Source organism: Euleptes europaea, chromosome 18 (genome assembly GCF_029931775.1).
Source record: "Euleptes europaea isolate rEulEur1 chromosome 18, rEulEur1.hap1, whole genome shotgun sequence".
NCBI lineage: Eukaryota > Metazoa > Chordata > Lepidosauria > Squamata > Sphaerodactylidae > Euleptes > Euleptes europaea.
The window spans coordinates 11,256,938-11,271,748 of record NC_079329.1 but is presented as its reverse complement, the minus strand read 5'-3'; the positions used below and the strand labels follow the sequence as shown (position 1 = coordinate 11,271,748).

General features: G+C 45.8%; 1 protein-coding gene across 1 annotated transcript; it reads right to left on the bottom strand.

Moving 5' to 3' along the window:
- Nucleotides 1-2,091: 2,091 nt before the first annotated feature.
- IZUMO1 (izumo sperm-oocyte fusion 1) lies at nt 2,092-13,138 on the bottom strand. The gene is made up of 9 exons (XM_056864246.1): nt 12,907-13,138; nt 10,662-10,736; nt 9,625-9,708; nt 7,775-7,795; nt 7,009-7,089; nt 6,713-6,813; nt 4,872-5,022; nt 3,026-3,194; nt 2,092-2,200 (listed from the first exon to the last, which is right to left on the bottom strand). The coding sequence occupies exons 1-9, from the start codon at nt 13,136-13,138 to the stop codon at nt 2,092-2,094; spliced, it is 1,023 nt and encodes a 340-aa protein (XP_056720224.1).
- Between the last annotated feature and the right edge of the window lie 1,673 nt (nt 13,139-14,811).

Genomic DNA, 14,811 nt, shown 5'->3' with positions numbered 1-14,811 from the left:
CTCAGGATGTGGTGATGTCTGCCAGCTTGGAGGGCTTTAAGAGGGGAGTGGACATATTCATGGAGAAGAGGGGTATTCATGGCTATTAGTTAGAATGGATACTAGTCATGCTTCATACCTATTCTCTCTAGCATCAGAGGAGCATTCCTATTATTTTGGGTGCGGGGGAACATAAGCAGGATGGTGCTGCTGCAGTCGTCTTGTTTGTGGCTTCCTAGAGGCACCTGGTTGGCCACTGTGTGAACAGATTGCTGGACTTGATGGGCCTTGGTCTGATCCAGCAGGGCCTTTCTTATGTTCTTACGTTCATCTCAGGCGCTTGAATGCCAGGCAGGGCAGGAGATGGGCGAACCAACAGGAAGGGGCAATGGTTGTCTGCAGGGCGCCGTCTTTGGTGCTAGCTTGCTTGCCCCCGACACTGGGCATAAGAGCATCCCACAGACAAGCAGTCTGACCTCTGTGGTGCCTCCATGCCCAATAGGAGGAGGTGGGCACCGCAGAGTAGCCTGGCACTGACTGCAGTGTGTACCAGCGCTGGATTCGTTGCTATGCTGCCACCACATGCACATTAAAAAGAGCATTCAGAGCATGTCTGAAGCACCACGACCCCTTCGTCAAGGTCCGTCTGTACACAGCCAAACACCCGATCCTGGCAATAAAACACTTCACTTCCGCACTGCTCCCCCAGCTTATCTCCACTGACTTGGCAGCGCGAACAGTGCAAAAGCAAAGTGCTTAAGTGCCGGAGTAACCCAGGGGGTGGGTGCAAAGGCAGTCCTCCAGCACATGCTGCTGTGGTTTGAGGGCTGGCACACATGAACCCTCGGCTCATTAAACCCCTCCCCCCCACCACCCACGACTGTTCCCCGATCATGGCAAGCCAGGCTGAGACGACTGTTTTCAGCTTGCAAAACGAAGTCCTCAAATGATCCCTCTGACTCGTTCTGCTTTGTTCTTTGCAAGCAAGGAGAATCAACGGGTGGGCCTCACACCAAGAGGCAGTCTTGTAGCCTGTCCCTACATCACACCGATAGACAGGTACACCTGCCACTCCATACCATCGTCTTCACATCTCCTGTCCACTCTCCGAATAAACACCATTTCTCGCTGCCTCAGATATGAGTGGTGGTTGTTTTCTTTCCCCTTCGTGGAATTGGTTGGTGTTGGTCAGAGGCACGTTACGGGCTTTGTGTGGAGAGGGAGTCCAACAAACCCTGAGAAAGCTATTCTGGGATCAGACCTGACTGTCACCAAGAGCATCCTTGTGGAGTCTGATCTGGAGAAGCAGGTTTGAGTCCCTACTCCTTCCATATGGGCTAATCTGGTGAGCTGGATTTGTTCCCCCGCTCCTCCACGCAAAACCTGCTGGGTGACCTCGGGCTAGTCACAGCTCTCTTAGAGCTCTCTCAGCCTCACCTACCTCACAGGGTGTCTGTTGTGGGGAGGGGAATGGAAGGTGATTGCAAGACGGTTTGAACCTCCCATAAGCGGTAGAGAAAGTAGGCATATAGAAACCATATATATGGTTTGGGGAGGGGAGGGACAACAATGCCATAGAGTCCAGTTACCAAAGTGGCCATTTTCTCCAGGTGAACTGATCTCTATCAGCTGGAGATCAGTTGTATTAGCAGGAGATCTCCAGCTACTACCTAGAGGTTGGCAACCCTATGGATGGGAGACCAACCGGAATACCAGGGCAGCTATGCAGAGGCCGGCAATGGTAAATCATTGGTCTAGATGACCCTGGTGGTCCCTTCCAACTCTATGATTTTATGACCCCTGTTCACCTCTCGCCTAGAAAACCCTGCAGGGTCACCATAAGTCAGCTGCAACTCCACCACTACCAGTCTGCCCCATTGAGGCATCCCAGCTCCCCATTTTACCTTCTTTAACCCTCCCCGATAAATACATTGAGAGCTCTGACTGCTAACTTCTGCTGTGATCTCCCCCACAGGACTCAGCAGCCTTTATATAATAAAAAGTCCACTATGTGTTTATTGCTTTAAAAAAAATAGAGGTTATACAAGAGCGTACAATATAAGGAGGGTCTGGGACAAGATTCTTGACAGGAGGAACAAGAGGGCAGAAGCTTCATTTCTCTGCCTCCTCTGATGACTCACTTTCATCTTCGTCCTCTTCATCATCACCCGACTCCTCCTCTTCCTCCTCCTTTTCATTCTGGTGACGATAATACCATAAACTAGAAAAGAAAAGGGGTCATTAAGCGGAGTCTGAATGGGCACCTTTCCCACTCCAGACCTTCAGGGGACCCTTTTTGCCTTGAGAGCTGTCAAGGAAGCCCTGGCTGTTGCAGAGGGATCTGGGAAGTGTTCTAGGTTACGCACTGAACACCAAACTGGAGAAGGCGCCAGGAGATCTGAGAAGAGTTCCCAGCCCGTTCTCCCCCCCACAAAGCAGCCACTCAGGACTCTGATTTCAATTGGGGCTTAGATGAAGAAGGGCACAGATGGAAGAGGGGGGGACATCCCCACCATGTGGTTTCGACCAAAAAAAAAAAAAAAACCCACCACCACTAGCCCTGCAAGTGACAAAAAAAGACAGACACCCTTGGCTGTTGTCTTTGGTGTTTTCCAAACAGAGACAGGCTGGTGTGATTTCCATGTTGCTGCATCAATGGGGCTTCCATATGGCAAGTTTCCCCATGTTTTCCCTGCCCCAATGCCCCATAGTGGCCATTCCACCACGAGGCATTTTAGGATTGTTGTTGTTGTTTTTTAACTAACAACTGACATATTGTTATAGTGTTATAATATTGGAACAATCTGTATCAGGCTCTGAATTCCCGGTTTTTATATTTTTTGAAAAGTAATTCTCTGGCCTCTTTCATTGTGGAGATATAAGCAGCAAAAGCCTAGCAACTAACTTTTTCTCTAGTGCCTTCCTCCTCCAGGAAATGGAAGGGAGGGCAAAAGAGTGGCTCCTAACCACCGCTCTTAACCACTACTCCATGCTGGCTCTCTAATGACGCTAAGTGCGGTCACCCCTCCAACCCTGCCCAACTCACAATGAGGCAACAATGATGAAAAGCACCCCTCCGGTGGACCCAATCACTATCCACACTGTCCAGTCTGGTTTGGGAGGCGGAGCCCTGGAAGACACCCCCATCATCAGGGGGCCTTCCAGAGTGGGATGCGGTCGCGGGAACCAGGTGGTCTTCCCGACAGACGGCACCACTGATGGAGAAAGAGAGAGAGCGATTAGAAGCAGAAAGGAGATGGCTGGAGGAGAGGAAACAGGAATAAAGACTCCTGCATGGTTTGGAGAGAGTGGACAGGGAGAAGCTTTTCTCCCTCTCTCGCGATACCAGAACGTGGGGTCATCTGCTGAAGCTGGAGGATGAGAGATTCAAAACAGATAAAAGAGCGTATTTCTTCCCACAACGCATAGTTAAATTGTGGAACTCCCTGCCCCAAAATGTGGTGATGGCTGCCAACTTGGAAGGCTTGAAGAGGGGAGTGGACATGTTCATGGAGGAGAGGGCTGTTCATGGCTACTAGTCAAAATGGATACTAGTCATGATGCATACCTATTCTCTCCAGGATCAGAGGAACATGCCTATTCTATGAGGTGCTGTGGAACACAGGCAGGATGGTGCTGCTGCAGTCGTCTTGTTTGGGGCTTCCTAGAGGCCCCTGGTTGGCCACTGTGTGAGCAGACTGCTGGACTTGATGGGCCTTGGTCTGATCCAGCAGGGCCTTTCTTATGTGCTTATGTTCTAGAGGCAGAAGCGAGAAGTAGGGATGACCGCACAGCGGCCTGCGATTCAGGTATGGCCTGTCGAGAGTTCTTCCATTTTCTAGTGTTGTGGGAATGTCACTTCCATGGTACATGTCTCTTGGAAGCCCTGTAAAGAATAGGGCTGACAGGTGCTTTCACATCTGCTGAATAATGCACTTCCAATCCACTTTCAATGCATTTGCAACTGGATTTTACAGAATGGAAACACAAATTCCCCTTTCAAACGATCGCTTAAGTGTATCGAAAGTGGATTGAAAGTGAATTATTCAGTGTGTGTGGGAGCTCGAATAAAGAAGGCATAGTTAATTAACAATATACCTTTTTTTTAATTTATAAAGTTTTTTGGATATTGAAAAGAAAAAGGGATAAGGGGCAAGGGATAAAGTGTCCAAAAAATTACATTTCCGAGCCGTTCCAAAGATAAAAACAATAACAAACATAAAAATAAAAAGAAGGCAAATCATAAACTAGCAACTAATATAGATCTTAGTCTATAATCTAAGTTATTTCATATTTGTTAGTAACCTTTAATTCTCTTAAAAACATATAGTTACGGCATTTTTTAGAAAACATTCCTTACGTTAATGCATTAAAAATATTCTTGCTACCAACTTCATCTTGCTACCAATTCGTCTACTGTTCTAAAAAATACTTTTTAGCTGATTACATAACGATTGTAAACTACACAAACCTTACGTTTAATATTTCATTAAGTATGATTATTTCCCTGTTCGTCTATAATTACAGAAAGATTTTTACTGACAATATACGTTTTAATCAATCAATTAATTGACTATAACTGCAAAATTATTTGGGGAGGGGAGGGACTACAATGCCATAGAGTCCAATTGCCAAAGAGGCCATTTTATCTAGGGGAACTGATCTCTTATCGGCTGGAGGTCAGTTGTAATAGCAGGAGGTCTCCAGCTATTACCTGGAAGTTGGCAACCCTATCTGGAGATGAGTTGTAATTCTGGGGGATCTTCAGGCCCCGCTTGGTAGTTGGCAGCCCTACCTACCTCACAAAGTTGTTGCAAGCATAAAATGCAAGAGGAAGGGAGAACCAGGCATTGCATGGATAGAGAAATGATCCCACCCCTTATCCCACTTACCAGTCACTTGGAAGTCAAGCACGCTGTTGCTATATCCTGTAGAACCCATCATTTTGCAACGATATCTACCCGTGTCGTTTGCGTTTGCCTCCTTCTTCACCAAGAAGGAATCCATAGTGGAGGTCATCACTTGCTCTTTGCCACCCACTATCTGGAAAGGGGGACAAGGTATAATTGGAATGGAAGTTTAAGCCACTTTCTCTCTTGGCAGGGCATGATATGGACCAGGTTCCTCCATCCCCTCACCTATCAGAATAGTGGGCATTTTCCTAGCTGGTTTAAACTTTGATGATATGTATTATCCTACTTGGGTACGGCCCTGACCTGGATGGCCCAGGCTAGCCTGATCTCATCAGATCTCAGAAGCTAAGCAGGGTCAGCCCTGCTTAGTATTTGGATGGGAGACCACCAAGGAAGTCCGGGGTTGCTGTGCAGAGGGAGGCACTGGCAAACCACCTCTGTTAGTCTCTTGCCATGAAAACCCCAAAAGGGGTCAACATAAGTCAACTGCGACACACACACTTGGGCACGGGCTCTCCCAGCAGTCTCCCATCCAGGCCTACTGCTTAGAATCCTTTCCTGGTACTCCTGGGCCCCATTGTATGAGCTGTCAGTAATAAGAGGTGGTACAGCACCTGTTTAGCCAGCATCCAGAAAACGCAGGCAAAACATGTGAAAACGCATGGGGAGAGCAAGGTGACCTCCGACGGTCAGGAAATGCATGCATAATCAAAACAAAACCCCGAAGTAGTCAGGGGGATGACCGCGAGAGAAACAGTTATACATAAAAGGCTTTATGATCAGATCATTGCTGCCCACCTTCAATCTATACGTGCAGCAGTTACCACAAGTAGACTCTGGCCTTTTATTAGGGTTGCCAACCTCCAGGTTCTGCTGGAAATAAAAGGACAACACAAAAGTGTAACAAAGTGTATCAAAGTGTATCAAGTGTACAAATAACACACACACAATATAATCAGTTCCATTTCTAAATACAGAAACGATCGGCTTCCTAGCAACTTCTACATGAAGAATTCCTTGATGCTTGGCTCTTAAACTAGCATTTTGTACCTTGGACTTTGATAGAGTTTTGTATTATATTGTGTGTTTGTTATTTGTACACTTGATACACTTTGATACACTTTGTTACACTTTTGTGTTGTCCGTTTATTTCCAGCATTTTCTGCACTTTTTTCCTTACCTGTGGTATCAGTGCAGTAGTGTTTATTTTGGTTGCTCAACCTCCAGGTCCTAGCTGGAGATCTCCTGCTGTTACAACTGATCTCCAGCCGATAGAGATCAGTTCACCTAAAGAAAATAGCCACTTTGGCAATTGAACTCTATGGCGTTGAAGTCCTTCCCTCCCCAAACCCTGCCCTCCCCAGGCTCCGCCCAAAAACCTCCCGCCGATGGCGAAGAGGGACCTGGCAACCCTACCTTTTATGCAGGGATGTTTCCCCGCAGTCACCCCCATCAACTGCTTCGGGGCTTCCTTCTGATTACACATGCCTTTTCCGCCCGTCAGAGGTCACCTCGCTCTCCCCGTGCATTTTGCTCGGGTTTTCCAGATGCTGTTTTAGTCAGAATCAGGAAAATGAGGGCAAAACGCATGGGAAGAGCAAGGCAACCTCCAACGGGCAGATAAGGCATGCTTAATCAAAAGGAAGCCCCGATGCCCTCGGCGGGAGTGACTGCGGGGAAACGTCCTTGCACAAAAGGCCCCTGAGATTTCCGTCTGCCGTCCTGACAATTAATCCAAAACACGATTCTCAGGGTCAAAGCCTTGACCCAAAGTCGTCCTATTGGTAGCAGAATGTTGCTAGTTATGGGGCACTACTTACTCGGTAAAAGACATAGTTCTTCACATCTTGGCTGTACCTGTGCCACCTCAGAGCACAGTCCAGAATCAAATCTTCATCTGTTTCCACTTTGAGCTTCCGTTCTGCAAAATCCACCAAGATCTATTCCACTGTAAAGATTTGTCTACCTTAAACTGAAACTGCCCACCTAGCCTGACAGCAGGCCTCATTTCCTGCCACCCAGAGCCCCCTTTCCCTTGCCTGGTAGGGCCCATTTTGTCTACCAGTGTGGCTCAAGACGCACAGGGCCATTTGGGGCCCGGTTCCAGGCCTCTCACCTCCACAATTGATATTCTTGTTGCAGGAGTAAACATGCGTATTGCATGAGTAGCAGTTCATAAACACATAAACCATGCGACCTGCGGATGAGGAGTTTCATCAGAAGAGGACCAGGGTGTCTGAATTTTAAAACTGGAAAACAGTCATAAGATGGTCAGGATCCTGGTTTTTATTTACCTTTATGGTACAGGAGCTCTTTTGGGGTTAGGATCTGGCGAACCCTACTCAGTCACAGGTTTGGGGGAGAGGGAAGTGAGATACGACATAGCGAAAGATGTCCTCTGGCACCTCTCGAACATAGGGTTGCCAGGTGGGTGGTTTCGGTGGGCAATTGCCCGCCAATCTTAGGTTTGCCAGGTCCCTCTTCACCATTGGTGGGAGGTTTTTGGAGGAAGGCGGGGCTTGGGGAGGGGAGGGTCTTCAATGTCATAGAGTCCAATTGCCCAAGCAGCCATTTTCTCCAGGTGAACTGATCTCTATCAGCTGGAGATCAGTTGTAATAGTGGGAGATCTCCAGGTATTACCTGGAGGTTGGCAACCCTAACCCAGCTGCTCAAGAGCGGTGATCGCACACACAGCCATGCATGACGCGATCACATCACTTCCAGGGATAAACTCAGAAGCGACTTGGTCACGTCACACAAGGCCATATGTGCGATCGCCCCAGCTCCACCCCCCAAAACCTCCCACCAATGGACGGGGGGGACCTGGCAACCCTACACAAACAGCTTACCCAACAGACCCCCGGCCCAAATTGACACTCACCACATTCATTGCTGCAATAGACTGAAAAAGAAAAAAAGGAAAGATGTTAGAAATCACATAGAATACGATGTACAACTTTATCAGAATAATGACACTGAACAAACAGATCTTGAATCTTATGTACAATCTGCAAATCTTAAAAAAATTGAGGAAGATCGAAAAATTTTAAATCAGAAAATCACCATACAAGAAATAAATGATGCTCTGAGAAACTTAAAAACAGATAAAGCGCCGGGACCTGATGGAATCTCAGTGAACTATTATAAGAAGATGGAGAACATAGTAACTCCCCAATTGCAAAAGGTTTTTAATGAGCTGCTTCAGGAAGGAAAATTTCCAGAAACATGGAAAGATGCACACATTTCTTTAATTCCGAAGGATGAAAAAGGGAGATATTCCCCCAAATCATATAGACCAATTTCACTTTTAAACGTGGATTACAAAATCTTTGCCTCAATATTAGCCCAAAGGTTGAAGAAGTGTATCACGAAAATTATACATCCAGATCAAACCGGACTTATCCCGAAAAGACAATTAAAGGACAATGTAAGAGTTGTTCTGGCTGCGATCAATTTCATTAAAAAAAGAGAAAAAGCAGCAATGATATATCCGGATGCGGAGAAGGCCTTTGATAATGTTTCCTGGAGATTTCTGCTAGAAACGTTGCAACAACTTGACTGTGGTACATATTTTTTGAAAGCGGTCAATTCTATTTATACCAATCAAAGTGCTAGACTTTTAATTAACGGAATGCTAACAGAAAAACTGATGATACAAAAAGGAACAAGACAGGGCTGCCCTTTGTCACCACTGTTGTTCTATCTGTCAATGAAAATACTTGCAAAGAGGACAAGGAGTGATCCTAAAATAGGAATAAAATAGGAAGATCAGGAATACAAAATAAGAAGTTATGCAGATGACGTGGTGTTAATATGTCGAAAGCCAGAACTTTCATTGAACGAAATTTGGAAACAGATTGATTTATTTAGTTATTACTCCGGATATAAGCTTAACAAAACTAAAACCAATGATTCTTTATAATGTCTAAGAAGGAGAAAGACAAGATATTCAAAACAGATTTCAATGGTTCACACCAAAGAATAGTGTGAAATATTTGGGTATTAAGATACCAACGAGATCGGACACACTTTTTGATTTAAATTACAAGGAAGTATGGGGGAAGACTGAAGAAGATTTACAAAGATGGAAAAGAAAGAAAGAAAGAAAGAAAGAAAGAAAGAAAGAAAGAAAGAAAGAAAGAAAGAAAGAAAGAAAGAAAGAAAGAAAAAATCTCTCACTAAAAGCTAAAGTATGCATGAGGCTGGATTTATGAGAGTGAGCCTCAGACATGTAATTTGTCCATAAGAGGCAGCCATGCCTGCCCCCCCGACCCAATCTGGCAATAGGAAGCTAACTCTTTGTCCCCACTCTTTCTCTGATAAAAAATGCCCCCCACCCAGTCATTTTAAGCCTTGGTAGGAGAAAAAGGACAGACACTACATGAGTGCCTGTCTTTTTCCCCAACCAGGTGGCTGGGTGGGGGGGTTCAGTCTGAGAACAGCGGCGGGAAGGATTACTCTCTCCTTCCCCACTGTCAATCCAATTCATACTCTGTCTGACTTCTCAGAGTGATAGTGAGGATAAAAGAGGAGAATAAGCCTCATTTGCTTTGCTGACCTTCCTGGAGAAAGGGTAAGATTTTTAAAAAATGTAATAAATAAAGCTGTATCAGGGATAGTTTTGGTATCATAATGGGCAAGAGTGTCTCTGAGTGTATGACAAGGGCATTTCCCTCAGCACTGAGGTAAGTAGGGCCTGTCCCACACAGAGTAGAAGTAAGGAAGGCTTACACTTCAGAAACTTTGCCAGCAGCTGCTCAAAAGCACCAACAAGATCCTGGAGGCCCCACGTGATTTCATTGAAAAGTTGCCCACCTAAAACGGAAAAGCAGAAAGATGGAGGAAGGTTAAGGGACCTGGCTGAGTTGGGAGTGTGGAAACAAGGCCTCAGGCTGATGCCAGCTAGACCGAGCGAGACATTTTATTCTTACTTCTGAAATGCTGAAAAAATGTTTCACATGAACACATGAAGCTGCCCTATACCGAATCAGACCCTTGGTCCATCAAAGTCAGTATTGTCTACTCAGACCGGCAGCAGCTCTCCAGGGTCTCAGGCAGGGGTCTTTCACATCACCTACCTGCCTGGTCCCTTTAATTGGAGTTGCCAGGGATTAAAATAAATTCTGCAGCAGAACACATGAAGCTGCCCTATACTGAATCAGTAGGGTTGCCAAGTGCCAGGTGGTGGCGGGCAAACCCCCGCCAATCCACCTGGCTGCCCGTCAACCAGTTGAGGGTCGGCGGGCAATGCTAACACGCGTGCCTGCCTGCAGCAACACATCACTTCCAGTTTACACCCGGAAGCGCCGCAACGCAAAGGAATCTATTTTCTTCCTATCAGCTTTCTTCATTGTCCAGCTCTCACACCCATACATAGTAATAGGGAACACGATGGCATGAATTAACCTGATCTTGGTGGCCAGTGACACATCCTTACACTTAAGAATCTTTTCTAGCTCCTTCATGGCTGCCCTTCCCAGTCTCAACCTCCTCCTAATTTCTTGGCTGCAGCCTCCCTTTTGGTTGATGATGGAACCAAGGAACCAAGGACTGAACCCTGGAGAGGGCCCTAAATAGATCCCAAAGGAATGGATGTGGGTGTGCTATTTCAGAAGAGCCACAAGATGGTGCTATCTAGCTGATTGGGAAATATTTTTAAAAGGTTTATGTCATGCTGGGCCTGGAAAAGGCTGGATAAGGAGTCTGGTATTCATAGACTGGCAAAGAACTGGACAGTCAAAACATAGCTAAGAAGGTGGCTGGCATACCATCAAACTGGTTTTCCATGATCCGGTTCATGGAGCGTTTGAAGTAGCTCGCAAGCTGTTGTAGAGTGGTCTCATCTGAAGAACATGGAACAGAAGGGAAACCATCAAGAAGAGAGACAGTGATTTCCTTCCTTCCTTCATCTATGCATTATAATTCCTTCCTTCCTTCCTTCATCTATGCATTATAATTCCTTCCTTCCTTCATCTATGCATTATAATTCCTTTGTCTAATCGAATTCCTAGACAGGTTCTCTGTCCACCTTACGGGTCAGCAATCTCCTTGTAGCTGAGGACCAGTGGCCTAGTGGATAGAGCGGCTTCAGTAGGACCCTGGGAGACCTGGGTTTGAATCCCTACCTTTACCATAGAAGTTTGCTGGGTGACCTTGGGCCCATCACAAACCTCTCCACCTGGCCTACCTCACAGGGTTGTTGTTGTGAGAAAATGGAGGAGGGCGGAACGCTGTTCTGAGCCACTCTGAGTCCCAGCTGGGGAGAAAAGCAGGGTATAAATGCATGCCTGCGTACCTGAGAAAGTTTTCAGTCAGAGCCTGGCAAAGAAAGCCACCTGGTTTGTCCCGGCATGTTGCAAAGAGCAGGCATACTTAATTTGAACATGGAGTTTTTTATTCTTAGCTATAAAGGTCTTCATTTTCCCCTGGTGGGAATATGTCTTTTATCCCAATTTGACCTCTAACATTCTAAAATGTGATATATTTATTCTCTTTTTCTATATATTATACTAAACAAAAAATACCTTTAAAACACATTTTTTAATATTATCCATATTAAACTCCGTTTTCACACAAGCATAATAAAGCCTCCAATTTAGAAACAATTCTTCCCTAGGTCAAGGTCTCAAAATATTCTTTTTTTATAATAAGTTTTTATTTAGAATTTCCAATAACATACAAACAAACATCTACCATTTACACACACGCAATGCAAACCATCTTTCAGGGAGTTCATTTTGAATTAATCACTCAAAACATACTGGTCATTAGTTTAATCCAAATTCTACTTGAATCCTTTATCAATATACCCACTGCTTTCCTGGCTATATGTCAAAACAAAACTAATACTTAATGCTTAATACCTTCCAGCTATCTATCAGAACAATAGTGATACTTAATTAGGGTTGCCAACTTCCAGGAGCTAGCTGGAGATCTCCTGCTATTACAACTGATCTCTAGCCGATAGAGATCAGTTCAACTGGAGAAAATGGCCTCTTTGGCCATTGGACTCTATGGCATTGAAGTCCCACTCCTCCCCAAACCCTGACCTCCTCAGGCTCCACTGCAAAAACCTCCCGCCGGTGGTGAAGAGGGACCTGGCAACCCTATACTTAATACAATTCTTCTTACCCTACTATACTTATCTTTGATACCTCCTTTACTGCTCTAGATTTGACTATCACATGACTACAATATTTCTACCACCGTAATATTATTATTCTTTTATATTTGTTATAGTGCCTCCCCCTTCTTCACATAACTCTTTTTTACTTTATGTCATCAAAATAAAATGCCCATTTCTTCTGAAATTCTGTTCTGCCTTTCACCAGATTGGATAGTTTAGCCATCATTGCATATTCTACCATTTTATCTTGCCATTTCTCCATTTCTGGAACTTCTTCTGCTTCCAGGTTGTGGCTAATATTAATCTCGCTGCTGTAATCATATAGCTGAACAAGGTCTCAAAATATTCTTCTTAACAATTCTGTAATTAATGCAATGCAATGCTATTACTCCCCACCCCCCAATTTATACAATTAACACTGAAGTACTTAAAAACACCTGTAGTTCTTATCCCTGGGCATGGAGGCAAGGGGTTGGTTCCTTTTAGGCTTGCCAGGCCCCGTAGCTCCACCGGCGGGAGCTTCCCAGGGCTGTGGCTGCGGCGTGCAACGCGCCTACGTCACTTACGGATTTACCCAGAAGCAACGCAGACGCTCTAGTGATCTTGGCCAAAACTATACGGTTTCCACAGAGTTTTATCAGAGATTGCCAGAACGTCTGCGTTTACCCGAAAGTGATGAGTGCGCATGTGTGTGCGTGCGTGCACGCAGTGCCCGCCGGCCATCAGCTGGCCAGCGGGCAGCCCGGTGGATTGGCAGGATTTTACCCGCCACTACGGGGGAACTTGGCAACCCTAGTTCCTTTGGGCCTAGTGGTCTAGAACGGTTAAAATCCACCCCAGAAGTTCTGGCTTCTTTGGGAGTGGCGCTTGGATGGGTTCATCCGTACCAATAACGCCCATGTATGTGCCCACTTTTATGGGGTGGCTTGACAGGTTCTCGATGGTACTCTCCAGGAGCTTGTTCAGTTTTGCTCGGAGTTCAGGGTCTCCACGGAGCTTGCCATCCAGGTAGGGACCTTTGATTTCATTCAGAATCTGCATGGCCTCTGGGCTGCATTTGAGGCACCCCTGAGATCCCGTGATGATCATGGCAGCGAGCCAGAACTCTAGCCAAGGCATCATGCTGGGCTGAGGTTGCCGGAAGGGGACCTCGGAATGCCCAGAGGATGGACGCGGCTATGATGTCACAAGCCCTGCATTGTGCACAGCCAATCAGAAGCACAGAACGGGGGCATCCCTACCGCTTCAAAGCTAAGGCCTTTTATGCATGGCTGTTTCCCTCATAGGGTTGCCAACCTCCAGGTACTAGCTGGAGATCTCCTGCTATTACATAGGGTTGCCAACCTCCAGGTACTAGCTGGAGATCTCTTGCTATTACAACTGATCTCCAGCCGATAGAGATCAGTTCGCCTGGAGGAAATGGCCGCTTTGGCAATTGGGCTCTATGGCATTGGAGTCCCTCCCCTCCACAAACCCTGCCCTCCTCAGGCTCTGCCCCAAGAACCTCGTGCCGGTGGCGAAGAGGGACCTGCCAACCCTATATTACAACTGATCTCCAGGAGATAAGAGACCAGTTCCCCTGGAGAAAATGGTCGCTTCGGCAACTGGAATCTATGGCATTGAAGTCTCTCCCTTCTCCAAACCCTACCCTCCTCAGGCTCCACCCCAAAAATCTCCAGCTATTTCCCAACCTGGAGCTGGCAACCCTATTCCCTTGTGGACACACACTAGGGTTGCCAACTGTCAGGTAGTAGCAGGAGATCTCCTGCTAATTCAACTGATCTCCAGCCGATAGAGATCAGTTCACCTGGAGAAAAATGGCCGCTTTGGCAATTGAACTCTATGGCATTTAAGTCCCTTCCCTCCCCAAATCCCGCCCTCTTCAGGCTCCGCCCCCCAAAGCTGGTTTGATTCTTCCTTAAGTGGTAGAGAAAGTCGGCATATAAAAACCAACTCTTCTTCTTCCACGGCAAGGTGGAAACAGCCCTTGGTTGAATAATTCAATAGGTTAAATTGTCTGTTTTGTAAAAAAAAAAAAAAAATGGTGAGTAGGCAGATGTGCGCAATATGGTGTTGTTGTTGTTTTAAATGAATGGGTTTTAAAAATTAGATGGTGATCAAAAACAGAAGAATAAGGCTGCTTCTGTTTCACTGTGTTGTTTAAAATGCACCTGAATAATAATAAATTTTATTTGCGACTAGTATGCCAGATAAAATAGGTAAAACAGAAACTGACCATACAGAGTAGACATACCTGTACTTATTCTGTTGTGTAATTGTACATTGTACACATTGCCATTTTACTTTTAAATAGCTGTGGAGGTTTTATATGGTAAAGCAGGATATAAATTTTTAAAGGCGTGAATGCAGACACAGCTAGCAAATAAATCACTTTTGCAGAAGGAGGCAAATCCATGCAGATGGATAAAAGAATGTGAAGGCAGCCAAACTCCAGGGGCAGCCTGGAGATCTCCCGGAATTACAGACCACAGAGACCACCACATCACAAGTAGAGGCATCTTGGTGCTTTCGGGGAGATCTTTTAGGATCACCCCAGCTAATGATGCCAAATGGTACCAAACATCTTTGGTAGTAGTTTCAGAGGGTAGCTGTGTTGGCCGGCAGTAGAAGAGCTAGATTCCAGTGCAGTAGCATCTTAGTGTGTGTTGTGTGTTAAGTGCCGTCAAGTCGCCTCCGACTCATGGCAAACCTATGAATCCATATCCTCCAAAACACCCTGTGGTCAACAGCCTTGCTCAGGTTTTGCAAACTGAGGGCCGTGGTTTCCTTTA